The 22329-nt window shown below is 35.2% G+C and overlaps 2 protein-coding genes across 5 annotated transcripts; both read right to left on the minus strand.

Annotated features, from left to right (window-relative positions):
- Positions 1-375: 375 nt before the first annotated feature.
- Positions 376-7343, minus strand: LOC122030250 (TBC1 domain family member 5 homolog A-like). Of its 3 annotated transcripts, none has more exons than XM_042589432.1 (6): positions 6990-7341; positions 6580-6680; positions 5389-5565; positions 3013-4638; positions 2822-2904; positions 376-725 (listed from the first exon to the last, which is right to left on the minus strand). In XM_042589432.1, the coding sequence occupies exons 1-6, from the start codon at positions 7163-7165 to the stop codon at positions 576-578; spliced, it is 2313 nt and encodes a 770-aa protein (XP_042445366.1). In that variant the 5' UTR covers positions 7166-7341; the 3' UTR covers positions 376-575. The 3 variants fall into 3 exon arrangements, with proteins under 3 accessions (XP_042445366.1, XP_042445368.1, XP_042445365.1); XM_042589434.1 differs by having other exon boundaries at positions 376-669; positions 6990-7338; XM_042589431.1 differs by having other exon boundaries at positions 2822-4638; positions 6990-7343.
- A 1661-nt stretch (positions 7344-9004) lies between these two features.
- On the minus strand, positions 9005-18898 carry LOC122029611 (glycosyltransferase BC10-like). 2 transcript variants are annotated; one of them, XM_042588679.1, is made up of 11 exons: positions 18683-18898; positions 17160-17671; positions 13883-13981; positions 11434-11534; positions 11280-11351; positions 11013-11103; positions 10763-10843; positions 10240-10299; positions 10053-10145; positions 9903-9941; positions 9005-9479 (listed from the first exon to the last, which is right to left on the minus strand). In XM_042588679.1, exons 2-11 carry the CDS (start codon positions 17538-17540, stop codon positions 9351-9353), a joined length of 1146 nt encoding a protein of 381 aa, XP_042444613.1. In that variant the 5' UTR covers positions 17541-17671; positions 18683-18898; the 3' UTR covers positions 9005-9350. The 2 variants fall into 2 exon arrangements, with proteins under 2 accessions (XP_042444613.1, XP_042444611.1); XM_042588677.1 differs by having other exon boundaries at positions 10023-10145; positions 18683-18897.
- Positions 18899-22329: the final 3431 nt, after the last annotated feature.

Below are 22329 nucleotides of genomic sequence, written 5' to 3' on the forward strand. Positions count from 1 at the left end.
GTAATCCCTGTGATGGTAGTAAATTAGAATTTCTATGAATAAGCTATAAGGAATTTATCCCCTATTTTACCATAAACACGAGTTTAGAGGGTCAAGTGATTTTTTGGGTGTATATGATTACTAAATGATAGATTGGGTCAAACAAAATAAATCACTAGATGATGTTTCAGCATTTGTAAAAACATAATATTGTGAAGAACAGAGCAGAAAAGTAGTAGCAGAATAGCTTTTCCTCTCAAAGGAATTTTAAGTCACTCACTTTGAAACAGATTACAAAGGGTTATAATGGTGTAAACTGAAAAGTTTTGTACAGAACAGCTCATTTAGACAAGTAGAAGCTGTCAAACTTCCTTTGGATTTTAGATAAAAAGTTTCAAGGAAAAAAAATCTCAATCAACACACTTGGACATTAGAATTTTATGTACAAGTTGGACTTATCTACAAAATCTCACTTTCGTTGCCCCCAAATAGATTGAATAAGGAGACACCTACAAATGATGATATTTTGGATTATGTACTTAGAGAAAAAGAGGAAACAATCATATATAACGATCTATGTACATATTGCTATCGTGTTACATCTCAGATAACAAATTGCTAATCTTCTGAAGTTCATCGAGGGCTGCAAATGCCGCAATTTGCTGTTGTCCGAGATCATCTGCATTCGACCTGCTATTTCCAGAATTTTCAGGGATTTGATCTTTCTTTAAGGCCAACTCAATGATCTGCTGAATAGAAGGTTATAAACAGGTGTATACCATAAAGATGAGGTTTACAAAAACTAAGATAGCATAATTCAAAAAGCTCAGACTAGATGGTGGCTAATCAAACACTTAATTGACCTCACCATTTTTTTTAGCAAGACAGGAATAATATACCTTTTGTCAAATCCTGTGAATGTTTTCATTGAAATTATGAAGGAAAAAAAAAGAGACTAGCATTGCAATGGGTTTATCATCCTTTGGTTGAAATGCCAAAGAAGTCCATAAATTCCAGTCATTTAGTTAAGTGTTGCAGTTAATACCTATTAATGTATCGATTTATAAGTCAGACAGAATTAATGAGAAGGGCAGCTTGTTCAGAGCTACCGTCTTCCTTTTCACCCTTTAAAGCTTTAGATGGTGGGAAAGAAGTAGGAAATTTGAAAGGACATGCATCTTTCATTAAACTCTTAAACGCATTAGAAGATGGAAAAAAAATTCTGTCAAACAAATTTGCTATGCTTGAGTACCATAACATTGTGATCACAAATTTTCTCCTTACTAATTTGATTGAGTAATGTTCAAGGTATTGTCTCTAAAAAAAACTAGTGTTCAATATATAGACCTCCAGGTAGGCTCAAGTTCTTTGAAATGTTTTAAACCTGACTATTTTGAAGCCTTATCATGGCCCATTTTCCCCAACATTGAAGTTTGCAACTATGGTTAATAGAGTATGCCTCATCCACAAAACCTCAAAACCCCAACATTGAAATTTGCAACTATGGTTGATAGAGTATGCGTCATCCACAAAACCTCGAAACCCAGTCAATTATGTGCATGCTAGTATTTGCGGCATGGAAATTCTCTTGCATTTCAAAGGAAAAATTTAGGCAGAAGAGTCAAATCATAAGATTTTTTAATACACATCTCATAAATATATTTTGATCCACAAGCTGTAGCTATTCAACAGAAAGCTTGAATCCAACTACAGAGATTTTTTTATATATTATGGTTTATTTTTAAATGTTGGAGCAGAAAATATATTGTTTTATGGACAAGAGATGGCTTAACCACAACAATGTGCCATAATTATTATGCTAGGCACACAATTCACTAATATAAAAACTAGTTGAGACTAATTATTCAAAGAGAAAGATCAATTAGTCATCATTATCACATCATCAAGTCTTGTTGGTCCCACTATTTGGGGCTGGGTACATGTAACTTACCCTACCATTGCATTCACTGCAAGGTGGTATATCACTTAGTAATATTCAATTATTCAGATAGCAATTTATCAGTAAATTATACAACAATAAGCAAACCTTATCCCACTAGGTGAGGTCGGCTATATGGATCCTTTTACGTCATTGAACTATATCCTCAACTATATCATCATCTATATTTAAATGAAGTTTATCTTGTTTTATCATTGCTAACCAAGTCTTTTTTGGTCTTCCTCTTCCTCGTTTGATATGTGTGTTTGTCGTACTTTCATATCGTTTAACTGGAGCATTTATTGGTCGTCTAAGTACATGCTCATACCATCTTAAACGTGTCTCTCGGAGTTTTCCCTCAATAGATGTAACTCTGACTTTCTCTCTAATGCTCTCATTTCTTATTCTGTCCATTCTCGTATGTCCACACATCCACCTTAACATTCTCATCTCTACAACTCTCATCTTCTGCTCATGTGCTCAAGTCATAGCTCAACATTCAGCTCTATATAATATAGTAGGTCGAACTGTGGTTCTGTAGAATTTTCCTTTAAGTTTTAGAGGTTACAGACACATAAAACACCCAATGTTGTCCCTCATTCAATCATCCTGCTTATGTTATGTATAAAACATCTCTCTCAATCCCTCCATCATTTTGCAAAAATGATTCTAAATGTCTAAACCTCTCGGTTCCGAGCAACTCGTCGTCTCCTATCTTAACAATTGTCTTATTATAAAAATTATGAAAAAGGAAAATGGTTTGAAAAGTCCAGCTAAACTGGCCTTGTCATTTTTTATTACAACCATGCTAGACAAATTTCATCCAGGCATAACAAACTAACAGAGATGAAATGACAGCTAAAAAAATTAATTGTAACCTTTTCTGTTAAATGAACACTTTACCTGTATTTTATCAAACATGGACTTTCCGATAGTTCTTAAAGTCACATTGATATCTTTGTCCTCATCTTTCATCCTTTCATGCACTGAAAAGGAATTACAGCGTGGATGATTAAATTTGTAGAACAGAAATAGTGCAACAATCTGCATCAACAAGGATGTTTTAGATTCAGCTGTTCCATTTTCTAGGTTACCTTGACAACCGCCTCTATTAGATTTTTGAAACAACTGAAATCTACCAGCAAGTGGTTTCTGCTGCTTTAGAGGTGCTGCATCTGTTTCTTCTCTACCTGATCCATGTCCACTTTCGCTTATACACTTGGTGATACCTTCCTTATCAATAATGTAACTACATGGCTCTTCCACATGATTAATCTCATCATAAGAATCAACAACCAACGAACTTGATGTGGCACTACTTTCATCTGAGTCATACTCATGGTCATTGACCATTCTAAGGGGACTGGTCATTGTTGACAAATTCTCAGCACTAAAACATGTTTCGCCAGCAACGTCTGATTGCTTTCTCTTGATATTTTGATCATCCTGTTCCCCATGAAAATATGATTCTGTTTCTACCTCTGAAGTACTGGGAATTCCACATCTATACTTACTTTGGTCATTTTCAGTATTACTGTCTACAATAGTTTTCTCATCAGAAGGTCCTCCATTTTTGTTTGGTATCTCCATTGGACAAGGAACAGATCCTGTCCTTGATAGACTGAACTTTCTAGCTACTGCTTCCTTTTTCTTATCACTCGAAGTGGTAGTGGTGCTATTTCCCTTTTTAAGTTCTTCTGATGCATACATAGATCTCCACTTCTCTTCCCAGTAGCTGTCTGATAGTTGATTTGGAGTGATTGGGCTAGAACCATAGGAAAGGCTATGTCCTCTTCTACCTTCACGATTATATCTAGAGGTTCCTCCCTGAGAACAAGAGGAGAAAACCAAGTCCAGAGCAAGAGCTTGCAGTGACTTTGCTTTCTCGATCAACTTCTTGACATTTAAGTCTTCAGGAATATTTAATAACCTCTGGAGACAAGCTGTTGCAAAATCAGTGGCTAGAAGTGAAGATCTCAGGTGAAGTAGAACAGAAACAGCCATTGCTAGGATAAATGCTCCCCTAGGTGAGCACAATATCCTGCATCTAAATTCTAGCTCATTTGCCTGATGTGGAAAATTTTTATTGTTAGGGTAAGAGAATATTTTGTCCCACATTATCAAAAGATCCTCTAGTGGAAATTCTCGTCCAAATAAAACACGTAGCCATCTCATTGCAAAGTACTGAGGCTCTACACCAAGCTCAACCAGATGACTGTGAAGAGATGAATCAACGGTAGCAAGGAGTTGATAAATTGCTGAGGCAGCTTCAATTATGGGAGGCAATCCTGTACTGGACCCAATGGAGGGAGAAGGAGAGAAGAATTCTGCCATCGCAACCACACCATGGGCATCATTCATTAAAATATCAAACATGCAGTAGGCATCGTGCTCCATGAATTTTTCTGATAAGATGACACCCAACTCTCCTTCTGCTCCATAAGCATCGCTCATAAAAAAAATGTCCTTTGTTTCAGGATCTAGCTCATCAAGGCTTCTCACTTTGGCAGTTTTCCCTTGTGAACTATTATCTCCATCAGTTCCTATGTTCCGATTCATGATTTTCTCAAACCTATAGTTGGCACTCAAGTCAGTTTCAGGAAGAGATACCCCTTGAAATTCATCATTGAAGTGGTCTTCATATTGTCCACGTACATGTGAAAGGTACTGGAGATCAACATGAAGAACATACAAAAGTGGAGCTAGTTGTTCATGCATTCCTGTAGAAAGATAACATATAGGTAAAAAACAAATACAAAATACATGGTAATATCTGAAATCTATGCTGCCATTATTGATAAGGTGTTATGTATTAAATTTGGCTGCAGCAATTTGGAACTAGCAATTTCCAAAAACGGAAATAAATGCAACATAAAACTATGGAACATTCAGAACTATCAAGAGGAAAAACTTTACAATCAATAGCTAGACGCAAAATAAGTTGTTCATTATACTATATAGTATATACTAGGAAATGCAAGTGAGTACTAACAATATTCTGGTGTATTAAAAATATTTAAGACCTAGAGAACTGGTTCTACATAGAACAATCCAGATCAGCAAGGATTCTCGTCTCTTTCTATGGTAAGAGTTATGCTTGAATAAATCACTAGTTTAGTGGTTGAGACACCTTAATATAGGAAAAAAATAAACTATGTGCAAACTTGCAGCTATTTGTTCAATTTTTGTATTTGCAAAGGAAAAAACTATTTCTGAAATTGAATAGCACAAACTTCTAGTAACAATCCTGGAGTGGCAAGTATGACAAATTTATTGGTTGCACGACTAAGTAGAAAATTAGTAGTTTTGTTCAAAGTTTGATTTGCCTTGTTGTTTTCAAAATATCACATTATGAATCACAAAAATGCAACAAAATATGCTTTTATGATAATTGTTGTTTAAATAGCAAAAGCAAACACAGATCCAGCAATGTGAGGCAACCAGGATGAAAACAAAAAAACTGTATGCACCTTGCCTATATCCGCATTCTGGATGAATAAGGCACCACAAAAGAAGTATTCGTCTCAACATAGTCTGGCATGTGGTTGTCTGGAAATAACTTTCCTGATCAGGATACAACCGTGACAAATCCTGATCAAGCATCTTTTCCACTTCAGCATTCCTAAAATAGCGGCTCCAAATGCTATCTGTTGAGACAACATGTGGATCAGTGTCAATGTAAACCATGTTATCCTATATTCCAGACAAAATTCATAAAACAAACAGATAAGATTGAGTTTGCGTTTTCAAAATTGAGGTCATCAAGTCATGTTATCAAAACAAACAAGAAACCATTTTCCCTTAGACTATGGGTGAGAAACCCAAGGGATTCCATCCCTTACTAGGCCCAAAGGCACTGTGTCAATGACATGGAACATCCATCCTTCAGGGACTTTGGATTTTTGCCTCCCCTTAAAGCAAAGTACTCTTTCAATTTCTTCCTTCCAAACTAGCTTCCCAGTCTTCTCAGTAGCCAAAGGAAAGAAAGTCAACCAAGATTTAGAAGTTTCAATCACGCTATAGCTCAAGAAAACAAAGTTTCATGCGCTCGTTAAATCTGCAGTGCAAATAGATAAAGAGACACAATCCACAAAAGCCTAACCCTCTAAAGAGGAATTCATCCATCTTGTTTCTCTCTAATGAGATTTGATTCTTCTCATAAAATCGTTCTATTAGACTTTTTGACAAAACTATTGCCTTCCAATTCAATGGGGCTAAATGTTGGAGTCAATTTCAATCCAAATTCTCCTCAAACAAGAGGTATGAGAAAGATACGAAATTCAGTGAAGGAGTTCAGATTTGGTCCACTAATCTTGGGAGGAGATCCATTCCTCCTTGGGGACAAAACACCCAAAATAACCATGAGTTGCTACAATATTAGTTGTCTGCCTGGAAAACAGATATTTCTCTAGTTATGTATGTCAAACACCTTCCTGTTCCAACTTGAAATATGGAGTCTTCACATCAACATCATATATATGAACATATATACATCACAAATGATGCAGTGTGCAAAGAAAAGTGAATGTAAACTGATGAATTGCTCTTATTATACCATTTTTTGTATATAAAGGAAGAGTATTTGTTTGTAAGGAAGGACATTTCGTTCACATGCAAGCTTGATACTAAAAATTAAAAAGGACAGCAAGTTTACCACTTACCTGGGCTTTGTGATAATGGATTGTCCTTGACAAGATCAGAATTGATATCATCCTTTGAGAGATGAGGATCGACTATAAGCCTTCGTCTCAGATTGGCATATCTGGCAAGCAAAAAGGTATGTGGGTTGACGAAGAAATTCCAAAACAAAAAAAAAGACACATGATTTTTAAGGAAAAAAAGATGAATTTTCTTTTAATTATAGCACTTGATGTCGTCTTGAAGATGATGGTAGATCCGATAAGAGGATAAATAAATTTCTTAAAAATAAAATATAGCATTAACAGATAGCCGGTCGATGATCAACTGAACTGAATATATTTCTCCCATTTTCGATAAATTGAGACGAAAAGGCATTCCTTGGACAATTCCGTCAAAAAAACACAAAATGTCGAGGAAAAGACAGTCCGACCTCCTCCTGGAATCTGCAGCGACACGCCGGAGATCAACGATGGAAGAAGAAGAACTCGGCAGGACGCCGAGATCGATGCGCCATCGTACTCCGCGAAGGCTTGAGAATCTGACGACGGTGCTCGATTCGTGCGCAGAAGACGACGGCGTTTGATCCAATGCGGAGACAGGCGGCATCGACCAACGGTTTTTAGATTGTTTGAAGATGAAATTGGGGAAAACGAAATCAAATGGCAAAGGGTGAATGGTAAAGGGGAGAAAAAGTTGCGATTTTGGATGGCGAAAACTTTGTCTGGCCAATGGGAAGATAAAAATTTGTGTAGAATATTGTGCGCGGTTTTCTTCTTCTTTCCTTTATTTTTTTTTTATGATCGATCGGTGGAAAAATACTTTGCGATTGTGTGTAAATTTCATTATAATATATTTTAATTTTGCTCTTTTACTTTGAATAAAATAAAACAATATGATTTCGTAAGGAAAGTGGCTCATCTGCTTTTTATTATTATTATTATTATTATTTTTTATTTTTTTTAATGACTTCTCTCACTTTTAAATAAACTAATTGGCCATCTCCTTCCTTATTTTAAAATAATTAAGGAGATATTGTTTCTCTTCTAATAGGACGATAAACAAGTCGAACCGAGTTAAATTTTAGAGTGTTTAAACTTATTTAATAAGATAATTAAGTCGAACCGAACTTAAAATGAATCAAACTTTTGAAATGATTATTCAAGTTTGACTTGATTTATTTTTTAATAAGCTTGTTTAAAATTTGATTTGAACTTGGTTCGTTTAGATGCTATCGAACTCTCAATTTAAACTTGGCTTGAGCTTGGTTTGAGCTTGGCTTGAGCTTGGTTCGTTTAGATGTTATCGAACTCTTAATTAAGATTTTTTGATTGTTTGAAATTTTTAGTTGTTTGATTGGTTATTGAGTTTAATAAGTTAAATTTATTTATTTTATTTTATTTATTGTGTATTTAGTATATTAAAAAGAGTTTTATTAATAAATATGATTTGTGAACATTGTTCAAGAGCGTTGGTGAATAACGTTGTTCATGAACGTTAACAAGTTGAACATATATATGTTCAAATTTGTTTGTTTAACTTAACGAGTTGTTCAAGTTTGTTTATTTAATTAATCTTGTGTATATTGAATGAGCATAAATAAATTCTTACTAAACCGAACACTAAAATTATTCATGAATACTTAGTTCATTTAGAGCCCTATCTTCTAAAACGTAACATCCGTAAATTATTAATTATTATACTCTCATTTGCTAGTCAAAAATTAAGCTGGTCAAAAAATAAACGGGTACCCAGACCTACTACAAATTAGGTTAGTATTTTTTTTAAAAAAAAAAACTACCAAATAACACAAATAGGATTTTAATAACAAAGCAAATATTATCATAAAAGAATAGATTGAAATTTTAAGTTACTATTTTTTAGAGTTTAATATGGGTGGGTACGTATTGCAATCCTTGCTTCTATCTTATCCTATTGCAATCTTACTTTATTTTTTGTAAAAAATTATTTTCAGAATTCAAACTCATGATCTTTTATCACATGACAATAATTTTACCATTACGTCAAGACTCCTTGATTATGATAGCATAATACTGAGTAGAAAAATCCACAAGATTGTTATCTTACCACTGAGCATTAGTCATTGTGTGAGATTATGTCTTCACTAGTGACTCAATCTCCTATAGTAGAAAAAAAAATTTGAGTAGGGCCTGAAGTTAGATTCCTACCAAGACATAAGGATGAACTTTGTTACAAGTATATCATTTGAATTTTGCAGTAGATGAATTGATCTTTTATGCTATTTACCTTTTTTATATTTATTGCTATTTACCATTTTATATCATATTATAATTATATTCATATGTTTCATGATGATAAAAAACGAATATGTTCGCCCAACTCCCTCCAATAAGATATATTTAATGAATGATAACTTCAAAATTGAAAGGCATCCTTTTTCTGCTTTTCTTAATTTCACTTTAGGGATGAATTGAAAAAGATCATAAATAAACTGTCCCAGAATTACAAAAGAATTAAACATAATGTTTAATGTATTAACAAAATTTGCTGCGTAGTGATCGAATAAACAGGGAGAAACACAACTAAAAGAGAAAAGATATCTAACTAAAAACTGGGTGCAGTGTATCATCAAATAGCCACCTCTTAACCCTAATCATAAACATACTTCCGGGTCATTCCAGTTGCTCCAACATTCATCTGGTTTTTCAATCATCTGGTTGCAAAATGTGAGTGGATTTCATGAAGGAATGATCCAACAACCTCATGTCAGGAGGCAGACACCACACCAAAGAATGACATCCAAGTTGATAAATCATATAGCAGTGTAATTGGAGAATAATTGAATCAGATTATCAAGAGTTTCGGGATAAAATTTCCTCGCAAACAAATAGCAAGGTCTCTTCATTCCGTTCCACATACAAGGTTTTAAAGTCGCCACTTTCTGCAAGAAAAGGGGATGACAAGTACCATTACTGAAGGTCGGTTAAACAGCAGAATTCACTTTATCATGTCATGTAGCATCAATCATCAGATTCCCTTGTAAATCTATAGCATATATGGTCGCTACATGAATTTTCTGAACATAAGCACATCAAATATGCAAGGAATTCAGTTCTTGTTGTGTTTATCTCATAGGTTTCTGTACTTGAAATATCAATATTGGTGAAAATATCAATATTGGCATGAAGTGTCTTAGTTCTACCACCAAAGATGTAAAAATATTTATCACATATTTATTGACCAAAGCAATCACACGAGAAAATATTTTGTGCCTGTGGTGATGCTCACAGCTTTGTACAAACCTATGCAGAAAACTAACAGAACCAGAGGAAGGATCATTCTAAAAGAAATACAAGTGGATTACCTTCTCATCGCTGGTGACATGGAAACTCTCATCAATTGACTGTCAAGAACCATATCAACTAATGAGAACTAGAGGCATTAGGACAGTTTGGATCATAATTTTTCAAGAAAAAATGCTTACTGTTATATTCTTCAGGCGTTCATAACTTACATCCTGAGCTCGGTATGCTTTTGGGTGCCACTTTCCTTCAGACCAATCAACATGTGTCACAGACCAATTGGCAATCCCAGTAGGATCTACCATCTGCAGAATGTATCCAATTGGTTAGTGATGACCACAAGATCAAGTTAGCTGTTATCCAGGAAAAGTATGCCACAAGATGTTCTTATCTGCATACATTGAATAGAGTTGGCAGATAATGTTCATCGGCATAGCAGTTACGACCATCAAAACCTGGCTGAGAGGTAAAAAAAAAAAAAAAAAAAAAAGAAAATCAGTATATTTGTAGTGTTTGACCAACCTAGCCTAGCAAATACTCAATATCATGGCTCAGTCATTATTACATTCCCTTGATATTCCTATCATGTAAACTTAAAACAACTTTTGATTTTTCTTAAAATTAATCAGTGCAACAATACTAAATAGAGACATCAAGGAGGAGAAACTCTCAAATAACAGTAAAATTGAAATTTTTGCTCTGTAGAGTCATAAAAGTGAATCTAGCTATAATTTGTAAAGCTTTTTACATCTGACATATAGTAAATAAATCATTACTATTTAAAATAAATAAAAATAATATTAAAACATGTTAGACAAAGAAGTATATTTGATCTTACTCCGATTTCATTTTACATCAGTTAACCTATTTTCAGCTATTCTCTGGTAGAAAATCACACTAAGAAGAACAACTATTTTATTACCTTGCAATAAAGCTTGAATTTTGTATAGTAGAGACTGTCTGCCAGTACTATTAAGGCATGTTGGCGCTTCATTGTGAACCACTGCATTGCAGAAAAGGATCAACTAGTGCTTTAGGAAATGATAAGCTTATGTTCAGTATAAGGGGAAAAAAGAAAGACCACAGATGTCATGTAAGACAAGGATTTTGCCTTCTTTTGCTGCAGCATCAGCATAAAAAAATTCTCCTGGTAATTTTTAGGAAAACTGTACCTGAGAACCCTTTCTGAAGTCTCTCACTTCAATCTCAGGTAACATATGCTCAGTATACCTTGCATTTCCATGAGGCCCAGGATCCCAGAAACTAATAACAATCGGATAAAAGAGATAGCAACAAAATTGTTAATCAGCACATCAAGTCAATTTTTAAGAAACATATTATCAAAAAATATTCAGAAGAGTTGCCAGATTTGGTAAACATCTTCAGAATACAATAAACAAACTCATTGTTGAAGGAGAAACGGAATAACATGGTTGTACCTGTCGATGAAACTGACATTTGTTGCCATCAAATAGTTGTAGACATAGTCAAAGTTATGAAGAGGAACACAACTGTCATATAGGCAGCATGGTTGATCATCATGTTGGTGTAATAAAGAGGCCAACTGATCTTTGACAAGCAGTAAATGAATACCTGTCAGAAAGCAACACAAAGTGTTGATTATCAGGGTCTTGGAGTGCATTTGTCAGAAGTCGTCTCTCCGCATCAACCATAGAAATCTTCCCCCAAACAACCTACATGCAGAAACATCTTGTTTGAGGAAAATTAGGAACATTCATGCATGTTTCCTTGAAGGGATGGAACATGGGAGAGAAAAGGAGAGATGGAGGATAGAGATTGAAGAGAAAGAGAATGTGTTCTTCTACTTTGCATCAATGAAGTAAATGAATACGAATAAAACTAAAATTTCATACAATGCCCTTGTACAACCACACCTACAATGCTAGAGAACTTGATGATAACGTAGTTGCAAAACTATGAGGTTGCTCATTTCACCAGCCCCAATCCCTGCATGCCACCTTTTCACCTCTTCATGAAGGATTAGGTATAGCTTGTCGAAAGATTAGATTGGGCAAAAGCAAGTAAAGCCTTAAATTGTGTCTCGTGGTGCATGAGTCAACAAGGGTCAACATCAAACTTAACAAAAGTGGAGCGAGAAGGGCAGACCAAACAAGAGGAAAGGAGGGGAGGGAGAGATTGTGGAGAAAGGGGAGGAAGCTGTGGAGTGGCCAGAGAGGAAGATAGAAAGAAGGGATGAAGGAGAAACTATGGAGGGTGGATGGTACATGTGCTATCACTAGTTATCCTTAATGGCCCATCTACTAACGAAAGAGAGGGATAGTTTTTGTAAGGCCAGATTACTATTTTATCTTTAAAAGTTATCAAAATTATCCAAGATATCATTTAATGTACCTGCAAGGTTACAAGAATTTTATTTTCTTTACTATACCATCTGAACCCAAAATTTTAAAAAGGAAATAAAAAATCTGAAACATTTTTTGCTAGCTGAATTTTGATTTTAAATCATTTAAATTTTCAATTTTTTAATTTTTTAATTAAAATTAAGTAAAGTATATAATACAAGTTGTAGTTATATGGATGGAGAAAGGCATCCCTATGTTTCTTGGGGCATTGTCTCATTTAACTGTGTTCTCTGAACCTGAAAATCAAAAATAAAAAATAATTAAAAAAAAAAATCTGAAGCTTTTTTTTACTAGCTCCCTTCAATCTTTAATCCTTTCAATCGTCAAACAATTTTATTTTTTTTAAATGAAGTATAAAATTTTAAACTGTAAATATATGGATGGAGAAAATCATCCCTATTTCATGTGTTGTCAATTTTAAATGACAATTTTCTAGCGTTGTCATTTATACGACTAATTTATGTCCATCTGAGGGTGAGGTAAGATTGCAAGAAAACCTGACCCAACTAGAGAGATTCAGATTATGAAAAAAAAAAATGCATTGTATTATCTGAACCTAAAAATCAGGAAAAGAAAGAAAAAAAATCTAAAACTTGTTTTTGTCAACTCAGCTCATATTTTTAATTCTTTCAAATTGCATATATTTTTTAATTCAAAGTTTGTGAAGTATATAATTGTAAGTTGTAAAATACATGGATAAAAAAAACATCCCTACAATCAAACGTGGATAAAATAGACATTTTCAATTTCTTTTTTTCCTTTCTATTAAGGAAGACAAATGAAGTGGCCAGATAGTCTAATTTCCTTCTTTTGTATTCTTCTTTCTAAATAGACATATTTTAGTATCTTTTTTTCTCTCCCCTACCCTCCATTTTAACTCCTTCCTTCCCCTTTCCTTCCATAAGTAGGTGGGATAGGCATCAAGTATAAGTGGGTATCATGTATCCAGAGTGTATGTGTTTGTTTTCCGTTGTTGAGATGAGTCAATGAAGTTGATGCAATATGTAAAACATTGTACATATATAACAATTGGAGAGAGACAAAGGTCTGAAAAAACAAGACTAAAGGTTGCATGTATACTAAGGAGAACAGGCTGAAAACATTTACTCAAGTGCTGACATGTAATTGCAAGATATTGCACATTGTGGCAAAAGGCGAATACGCTTACCCCCAGCGCCCCCGCCAACCCGTTCCAGGACCAATACGGAGGAGGTAAATCACGGACGGCTACTAGCCTTTGGAATAGTGACTAGAACATAAAGGAGGTATTTACCTCGGCTTTGCCGAGATTCGAACCCCAGACCTCATTGTGGCAACACCTTATGCGCTAGCCACTAGACCCATCCGAGGGGACTACAAGATATTGCACATGAACCATAGATACAACACGTAATTGGTTATTTAAGATCTTCACATGCATTTCCATTGTTCTTCATAAAAGTTTGACCACGTTTACGCTTAACTAGTACCAAAAAACAGTTCGGTCATCACAAGTTAGTACCATACTGTGTGATGATATTGTACAGTAAAAACATACATGGAATTAAAAAAACATCCTGTTCCATTGTATTTTGTTCAATACTTATTCCATTTCATCATGCAATTGTAGAACATTTGAAGCATGTATTAATCTGTAAGAAAACAGGTTCTCAAATTACCTTTTCACTTCGAATATCTCGTCCCACAAATATAGGACTCACATGGACTGGTTTTTCTCGTGATGCATGTACATAGATGGAGAATCTCCCCTTGTGACCCTGTAAATACAAATTTAGTTCCACTTCGAACTACAAGTTGAAAAGAAGTCAAGCCTTGCACAGCTTACATGAAAATGACGACCTAGCATCATTTCTAAATTAGTGTAACATAAAATCCATGGCCAACTTTTGAATCATTGATTGTTGGCACTTTCAATGTCAAGCATTGGTCAAGCAGTTGACCATGTACAAAGTGATTGGTATACCTTGATCATAAAGCTAGTAGCCAATCCAGATATCCTTGTAGTCCATAATTTTACATGACAATATTGCAGAGAAATGGAATATGTTGGGTACACACATTTTTATTAATTTCTGAATGAGGCTAAATTCTGTTCAAGTAAATGTAGACAGTGTTATGCACAGGGCTAAGTAATGTTACAAGATATTAAGATGATATTGTAGCATCAAGATGCTGGTATGCAAATATAAAGATGTAAATTTATGCAGTGAAATCATATTCTATTAAGTTTAACAATGAGTTAGAGAAACCATGAATCTTTGTGTGTTCATTTCTTTTTTAGGCGAAGAATACTCCTAAAATCACAATGACACAAAACAACAGGGCAGTTACTAGAAAGTCTGAAAAAAAATGGACATTGTCAAATGATAACATGTAAAGATATCCAGTTTACATGCACTTAAACATATAATTTTACCATGTCATGCCCTTACATATTCTCATTCTAGACAAAATAAAGTACACAATTATTAATAATAGAGATAATTATAATTTGTTATAATACAATTAAGATTTTTAAATTTCCAATTATGCAAGTACTTTGAAAATTATAATGGTCTTCTGGCATCATTAAACAGATGCACTGACAGATGAATAAGCAATACATTCAATTCTGAAAGACAGAAACATGGTGAGCCATATCTCAAATATTTGAATAATCATATATCAAAGTCTACTGGAGCACCTGGAAAGTCCACCAAACTGTGCTACGTTTAACTAAAATTCATTCATCTCAAAGAATACTTAACGAGTCACAGTGACACAAAAACAATTGTCCCATTTACATGAGCACTTAAATATATAATTTTACTATAATAGGAACACACCAAGTAGATCGTTCAAGACAAGTTTACACAATTATTAACCATAAAGACAACAATAAAATTAATACAATTGAGAATTTAAATTTCAAAGTTTGAAAGTATTATTAGGACTTGCAAATGGTCTGAGGCCTGGCACAATTTAGGCCGAGCTTGGCATAAAGTCAGGCCAACCCTAGTTAGGTGGGATTAACAAGCCCACATGTCAGACTCAACATGACTTGTGCAGTAGCCAGGTCGCACACAACCCTAGTTAGCAAAACATGCATGCAAAGTCGAACATAGCCCAAGCACAGGCTTGATTAACTTTCCCCACAAGAAACCAATTCAAACCATTTCAAATGTATAAATTACAGCCATAAAAGAAAAAAATAAAATAAAATCATGGGGGGCATATTGGCCTTTTGTCTGTTAAAAATACCAAAATAGACTTAAAAATTCAATACAAATAATAAAAACTCTTAAAATTTATCCAGAAATATTCTCCCACTCTAATTCTCATCCAAACACTTTCTCGTACTCATCTCAAGTTATCAATTCTCAATTAGCATACCTACATTCTTATCCGCTGAAAGTCTCAGCTTTGTCTCAAGTTTTCTTACTGTCTTCTGAATTTTCAATTCTCTATATTTTAGAATATCACCACCTATATTTCATCCCAACTCTCATCAACATCATCCACTCTTCTGCAAGGAATAGATAATGACTTTGAATTTTACTTAATTTTAATTTAGAACTTAATTTCAGGTTAAAACTAATTTTATGTTTCATGTTTTTTAGAAAAACTGGTAGGAGTAGTACCTTCTAGAATTGGTTCATCATGGAACATTAATGATTGAACCTGGGAGGAAATAAATCAATTCTAATAAACAGCCGGTGCCCCTGCTATTCTGGGTTAGCAAATTGATCATATTGAACTACAATATGAACAACCAATATTAGAGATCTCGACCAATTTTAAGATCAAGAAGAGAAGGCAATGACGAGATATTGATGACACTAGAGTATGTATAGATAACACACTTAAATAAACCATTTTTAGGAATTTTGGACATCATTATTCAAAATGGTGAAGAACGAGTCTATTGTAAAGTGAGAAAATGGTTAACGGCCACTTTCCTTGCTTATCAAACTCATGAAAATAGAAATGTCATTACCATTGTCTTTAATTCATAATAACCTTATTACTTTTATTTTTTAAGAAGTGTTTAAAAAATTGGCTGATAAAATTAGGCATGGGAATTTATGTTAATTATGTCATAACCGGGTTGCACCATTCATGTTAATATAAAATTTATGCAAAATAAACTAAAATTTTGAGTTTTTAAAATTAATTTCATATGATCAAAAAGATTAATTGAACTTCTAAATAGTTTATTTAGGCAACGTAAAAAGGTATTAAAATTAATTTAACTAGGCAAACAGTTACTCCATGTCACTCATTTACATATGTGGGTTGTGTCATGGCATTTCCAAATTTTTTTTCTCCTTGTTAATCATGTTACGGGTTGAGTGAGGCATCCAGGCATGTTGAACATTATCAACCCTAGCCCTATACAAAATATATAGTGAAGTTTGAATCACCATTTTAATGGTCGACCCCACATATTTAGAATATTTTGTTTGGGCACACTTGCAACTTTTACACAAAAAGAACTAAAATCACAATGTGATCTGACACATTAAATTTTTTTAGAGAATTTAACAAAAATCATACTTTTGAAATTTTAAATATATAATTGCATTAATTTTTTATGTTCGGACTAGCAGCCATAATTCTCTTCCATATATTTGAAGATAATTCTCTTTCATATATTTGGATCAAGTCAATGAAGTCAAACCATTGACATGCACGAATATTATGAAAACTGTACTGGTTCTGTGGAATCATTTAACATCTAGATAATTAATGAGTAGAGAATATCATATTCAACTCAAAAGGGCTGAAACTTGGCATGTCATATCTTAAATGTTTAAATAGTCATATATCAGATGACCCCAAGACTAGAAGATTATATGCACGCAATGAAAAAGATTACTGAAGGCACATCAGAAGAATGAAAAGCATTTCAATTAGCGAACAAGAGAATCACAACATAAAAGGTTAAAGATTTACCAGAAAAAACTTCTCCCAGAGTTTCTCAAAGGGCAGTGAACCAGGAGTCAAAAACATGAAGGCTATTTTCGAATTTTTTGGCTCAACAGTTGGCATAGAGAGAATTTCCTTGATCAAAACATGTGAAGCAACCTCATCATCCGTAAGCACACGGGCTACAGGAGGTAACCAATCCTTAAAAGGACCACAAACACTTGAAGCAAAGAAGTAGCAAGCTGAATAGCGGCGAGGAGGATAGACATAAGCCCCAATCAAGGCAACACACACCATGCATACTAAGATGATGATCCAATGAGGTCTTCTTGAAGTTGGTCTGTGGCGTACCATTGGCATGGTTTGCACATTCCCATTGCCTAAGTGCCATGGATGAGATATTTTCATCTTGTTCTTCTCATAACAAGAGTTGTGTTGACTCTTCACATGAACCACACTCACTTTATTGTATATCCAAAGACTGACCACAATCCACAATAATAAAGGCTGCAAGTTCTATCAACCAATAGAGGATCCCACTGCACAAGAAGAACAAATACTTCAAAATCATTTCCACTGTGAAGGAAACATAAACTAGATTACCACTATATTATAGTAACTCTTACCAAAGGCAATGACAAATACTGTTTTCTTCTACATTTGAAAGAGTTTTGAGTTTTTTTTTTAAATTAAAAATATTGTTTAATTATGAAAAAAGTTTAAGTATTTATGACACATAAGAATATTTCCCTTATTTGCTCTCAGGAAGAAAAAAACAAACACAGCAGATAGGTGTATGGTTTAAATCCTCTCAAATTTCCTTTTACAAACAAGCTACTCTGGACTCTGGAGTAGTAGATAATAAACCTCGTTCTCTTTAGCTTGATGTGTAAAAGTGAAACAAAAAAGGCTGTACAAGAAGCATAGTTTCTCTAAATTCTCCCCAATGATAGTCTCAACATAGTCAAATGTCCGTTACTTTTGCAGTTGGCCCTCAATGCTTGAAAAACGGTGACAAAGATGGTCAAATTCAAACAAAACAGAAGTCAAAAATAGGTAAATAAATTGAATTTTTCATCCAGTAAAGACAATCTACCGGCGCGACTCCAGCTACCAAACACATTGAATCATTACCTTCGCGGAACTAACCAAATCTGACAAATCAATTAGTACCAAAAACAGATTCAACAACTATCAAAAGTCGTTGAACAGAAGAAGCTGACGACATGGACAAGCAAAAATAAAATAAAAAATAAAAATCAAGAAAGTCCAATACCCAACATTTCCCCCGATTGAACAAAAACAGCATGTACAGAAAAAAAAAAAACAAGCTCAATCTGAATAAGAAGCAGTCAAACGAATCCAAGGATCGGGAGGTAAGGAATTGCCTGAGAATCGAGGAGGTTGCCCCAGGAATCACAGATCCAGAAACGAAAGTGAAGAGGCAGCTGGGAAAGGAAAGAGATCTACAGGGAGAAGAAGGGGAGAATGGAGAATCAAATAATACGAGCAGGCGAGATTTAACTACTTGAAATCGGTCGCTTTCTTACTTCGAATCTCAACTGTCGGCTGAAAAACGCCTTCAAAAATGGCGACTCTTCGCCCTTCTCCACTTTCGATCCTCCGAACGGTCGCGTTGAAGGATGAGGGCGAGGATGGGGAGCAGTCGTAGCCGGCGTGCTCGCTAGCTCCCAACGAATTGGGTTATGTGGTTTGATTTGGTATTCTTTTTCCCGTGTTGAATCGGCGATCGAATGTTATCCCCTACGGCTCGGTATTTATATTACGGTAATCGTATTCGAGAAGTATGTATAACAATTAGTTTGACTGAGGCGGGTCAACCAAGTGGGCAATAGATGGGCCCAACCACGAAATGCAACCTTAGTTCGACGCCCATCAAAACTTACCTGGCTAGTGCCTAGTAGGCCCACTAGTGGGTTATTATTTATTTATTTATTTATTATTATTATTAGTTTTTGAACTTTTTCCGGTTCCAACAAATTCTAGAAAGATAGTTAATTAAGAATCAAAGTCGTCGTCTTCCAAGGCGGCGTCATGGTTCCATTTTTAATTCATGTCTCCGTTTTCCCCTAAAATTTGAATATCTAATTTGATTGTTATAATTTCACAATAAAAATCAATGGCATCCAAAGGTCAAATGTTTGATACCTTAAAAATGATCATAACGCTTTTTATTAGAAGTGGACACTAATTTGGAAAGTGAAATGCATATTAATATGAGCAACAGTTCGAAGGCAAGTTGAATCATCCATAAAATAATTTAGTCGATCCGTGCAACACATAGATTAAACCAAATGCCCTAACTACGTGCTAAGAAATCTTCAAGTTGACTCCTAAACTATAGTCGCCGTTCCATTAAAAAAAATTGGAATATCTGATCTAGTCAAAGGCTAGTTTACGGTTTTAATATCCATGGCCGGCTTCGACTCAATTTTTTTGGTTGCCTTTATAATTTAATTAATTAGCATTTGATAGAGCTCACACGCTGCATTTAATTTACAGTTATAAATTTATATGGAATACATATTTCTATATCGACTATATATATATATATATATATATATATATATATATATATATATATATATATATATATATAGATATATATATAGTTTTGATATGCTGGGCGACGCTTTGTGCACGACCGTGAACGACGCATAGACGTAGCACCGCCAGCTCGATTTCACTACAAATAAAATAATCCATGGAAGTTACTCTCTCCCTTTCTCGCCTTTGTTCAAAATTTCGACGGCGCTTATTACCAAAAATAAAATCTCCCTCGTCGCTCTCCCTCCCTCTCCCTCCCCGCTCTCTCTCCCTCGCTCCCGGTCCCCTCCGACGTCCGTCCTCCGGGCGACCTGACGCTTCCCCGAAAAGTTCAATAGATCCCTCCGTCCAAACTCATCCCTCGCGCTCCCGGCCGGAAAGTTGCTCCAGCGTCTTCAATCGCAGGTCTACTGTGAGATCCTACCACCTCACTCCAATTTAATTTCTTAATCCACACCATTATTATCTTGTGAAATCAGTATAAAAATAGCTATAATAATTGTATAAAGATGCACCGCGGCTTTGCTCCCATTTCTAACCGTTGCATCAACTACTACAACTGATGAAATCGTGCTTATAGGATATGACTTGGATTCGTCGTGGTAGAAGGTCGGAAGAACTTATGCTACGACCTGGATGGTCGACGGCTCCAACAATCGCTTGCTCTCCGATGGACTTTCATTTTGCTGCTACAAGGTGTAGCAGCTTCATGGGGAGGAAGCTGCTACAACGTGTAGCAGTTAACTGTGCATGAAGCTGCCACACCTTGTAGCAGCTACCTTGATATTTTCTAGCAGAGATTAACGTACTCAGTACCCATAGTTTTCATATTGTCTTTATCAACCCAATTCAAAAATTATTCTTAAAAAAAATTTTCACTGCTTCAGCGCCTTTCCTGCTACAGATTGATTGGAATTCTCTCTCCTTCGCTCCCTCCGTCTCCCTCGTCTTCGTCGAAGGTCGTCCGGCTGACCACTTGGGCCCCTGTCGGGAAAGTGAAAGGCTCCAACAACCGCCTGCTCTCCGGTAGACTTTCATTTTGCTGCTACAAGGTGTAGCAGCTTCATGGGGAGGAAGCTGCTACAACGTGTAGCAGTTAACTGTGCATGAAGCTGCCACACCTTGTAGCAGCTACCTTGATATTTTCTAGCAGAGATTAACGTACTCGGTACCCATAGTTTTCATATTGTCTTTATCAACCTGATTCAAAAATTATTCTTAAAAAAATTTTTCACTGCTTCAACGCCTTTCTTGCTACAGATTGATTGGAATTCTCTCTCCTTCGCTCCCTCCGTCTCCCTCGTCTTCGTCGAAGGTCGTCCGGCTGACCACTTGGGCCCCTACCGGGAAAGTGAAAGGCTCCAACAACCGCCTGCTCTCCGGTGGACTTTGATTTCCAGCTACAAGGTGTTGCAGCTTCATGGAGACGAAGCTGCTACAACGTGTAGCAGTTAAATTTGCGTGAATCTGCCACACCTTGTAGCAGCTACCTTGATATTTTCTAGCAGAGATTAACGCACTCGATACCCATAGTTTTCATATTGTCTTTATCAACCCGATTCAAAAATTATTCTTACAAAATTTTTTCACTGCTTCAGCGCCTTTCCTGCTACAGGATGATTGGAACATGTATATACATTTGATTTAAAATTTTTTATGCTTTTGTAGGGCCATGTGTTTAGGTTTGCTGCTACACGGTGTAGTAGCTTCTTAGACTCATAACTTGCTACACCTGTTTGTAGTTGTATATCATATTGCTTAAAGGCGCTGAAAAAAGTAATATGTGATGTTGCATCGGCTTTGCTTTGGTTTGCAAAGCGTTGTAGCAGCTACTATGACTAATAACTACCACACATTGTAGCATTTACATATACATGTAGCTTCCACAACTTGTTGCATTTACCCAAATTTGTATTTCTTTGTTATTGTTTTATTTACCTTTAAAAAGTTTGTAAGTAACTTCCATGTTTCAGTAAATTATAATCTATTGGATGTATATGTGTAGTGCTTACCGCTAGTAAAACTGTCAGACGTTATAGCAGCATGCTATCTCGTGTAGCAGCTCTTAATAAGTATAAATATATCTGGTATTAATACATGTGACCGGTGTGGCCTTAGCAGATCACGTCACGTCACCGAATTAGATTCTACATCGTATATAAGCTAATCCTCACTAATTCTCATATAGTGTAGCAGCTAATATGTGTTATGTGGAAATGATGGATCAGTGATATGTGCAACAATAACTTAATCCGATGTTTACAAATAGAGTAATATATGGTAGTTGTCGCTATAAAATGTAGTAGCTACTTAGTACGAGGATAACACGTTATAGTACCCATACATTTCACTAATATAATTACCTGAAAAAGTAATGTCAAAACATTTACATTTTGAGGGCATGTTCAGATATATTTTGCACAATGTTCAATACCTCTAGGATCGCCTGTATTACTCTCTTCAACTTAGAGACTAGAGAGTGGTAGTACCTATCCTCAGAACGAAAATGGCAAGGTGTTAGACCCTACAAGATTAGTGCAAAAATTATAAGATAAATATGCGTCCAGATTGAGTCATATAGGTACATAAAAACATGATTGTACCAGCTATAGATGTCAAATCTTCTTCA

Source organism: Zingiber officinale, chromosome 10B (assembly GCF_018446385.1).
Source record: "Zingiber officinale cultivar Zhangliang chromosome 10B, Zo_v1.1, whole genome shotgun sequence".
NCBI classification, from domain to species: Eukaryota; Viridiplantae; Streptophyta; class Magnoliopsida; order Zingiberales; family Zingiberaceae; genus Zingiber; species Zingiber officinale.

Excerpts from the sequence above, each read along its gene's own strand:
- LOC122029611 (XM_042588677.1), bottom strand. The coding sequence starts at position 17,540 with ATGAAAATATCTCATCCATGGCACTTAGGCAATGGGAATGTGCAAACC. Across the intron at positions 11,535-13,882 it reads GAGATATTCGAAGTGAAAAG|GTTGTTTGGGGGAAGATTTC; the intron begins GTAATTTGAGAA and ends TTCTGCATGTAG. Across the intron at positions 10,844-11,012 it reads ACTTCAGAAAGGGTTCTCAG|TGGTTCACAATGAAGCGCCA; the intron begins GTACAGTTTTCC and ends TCTGCAATGCAG.
- LOC122030250 (XM_042589431.1), bottom strand. The coding sequence starts at position 7,165 with ATGCCGCCTGTCTCCGCATTGGATCAAACGCCGTCGTCTTCTGCGCAC. Across the intron at positions 4,639-5,388 it reads AGAATGCGGATATAGGCAAG|GAATGCATGAACAACTAGCT; the intron begins GTGCATACAGTT and ends ATCTTTCTACAG. Across the intron at positions 726-2,821 it reads CCATGTTTGATAAAATACAG|ATCATTGAGTTGGCCTTAAA; the intron begins GTAAAGTGTTCA and ends TCTATTCAGCAG.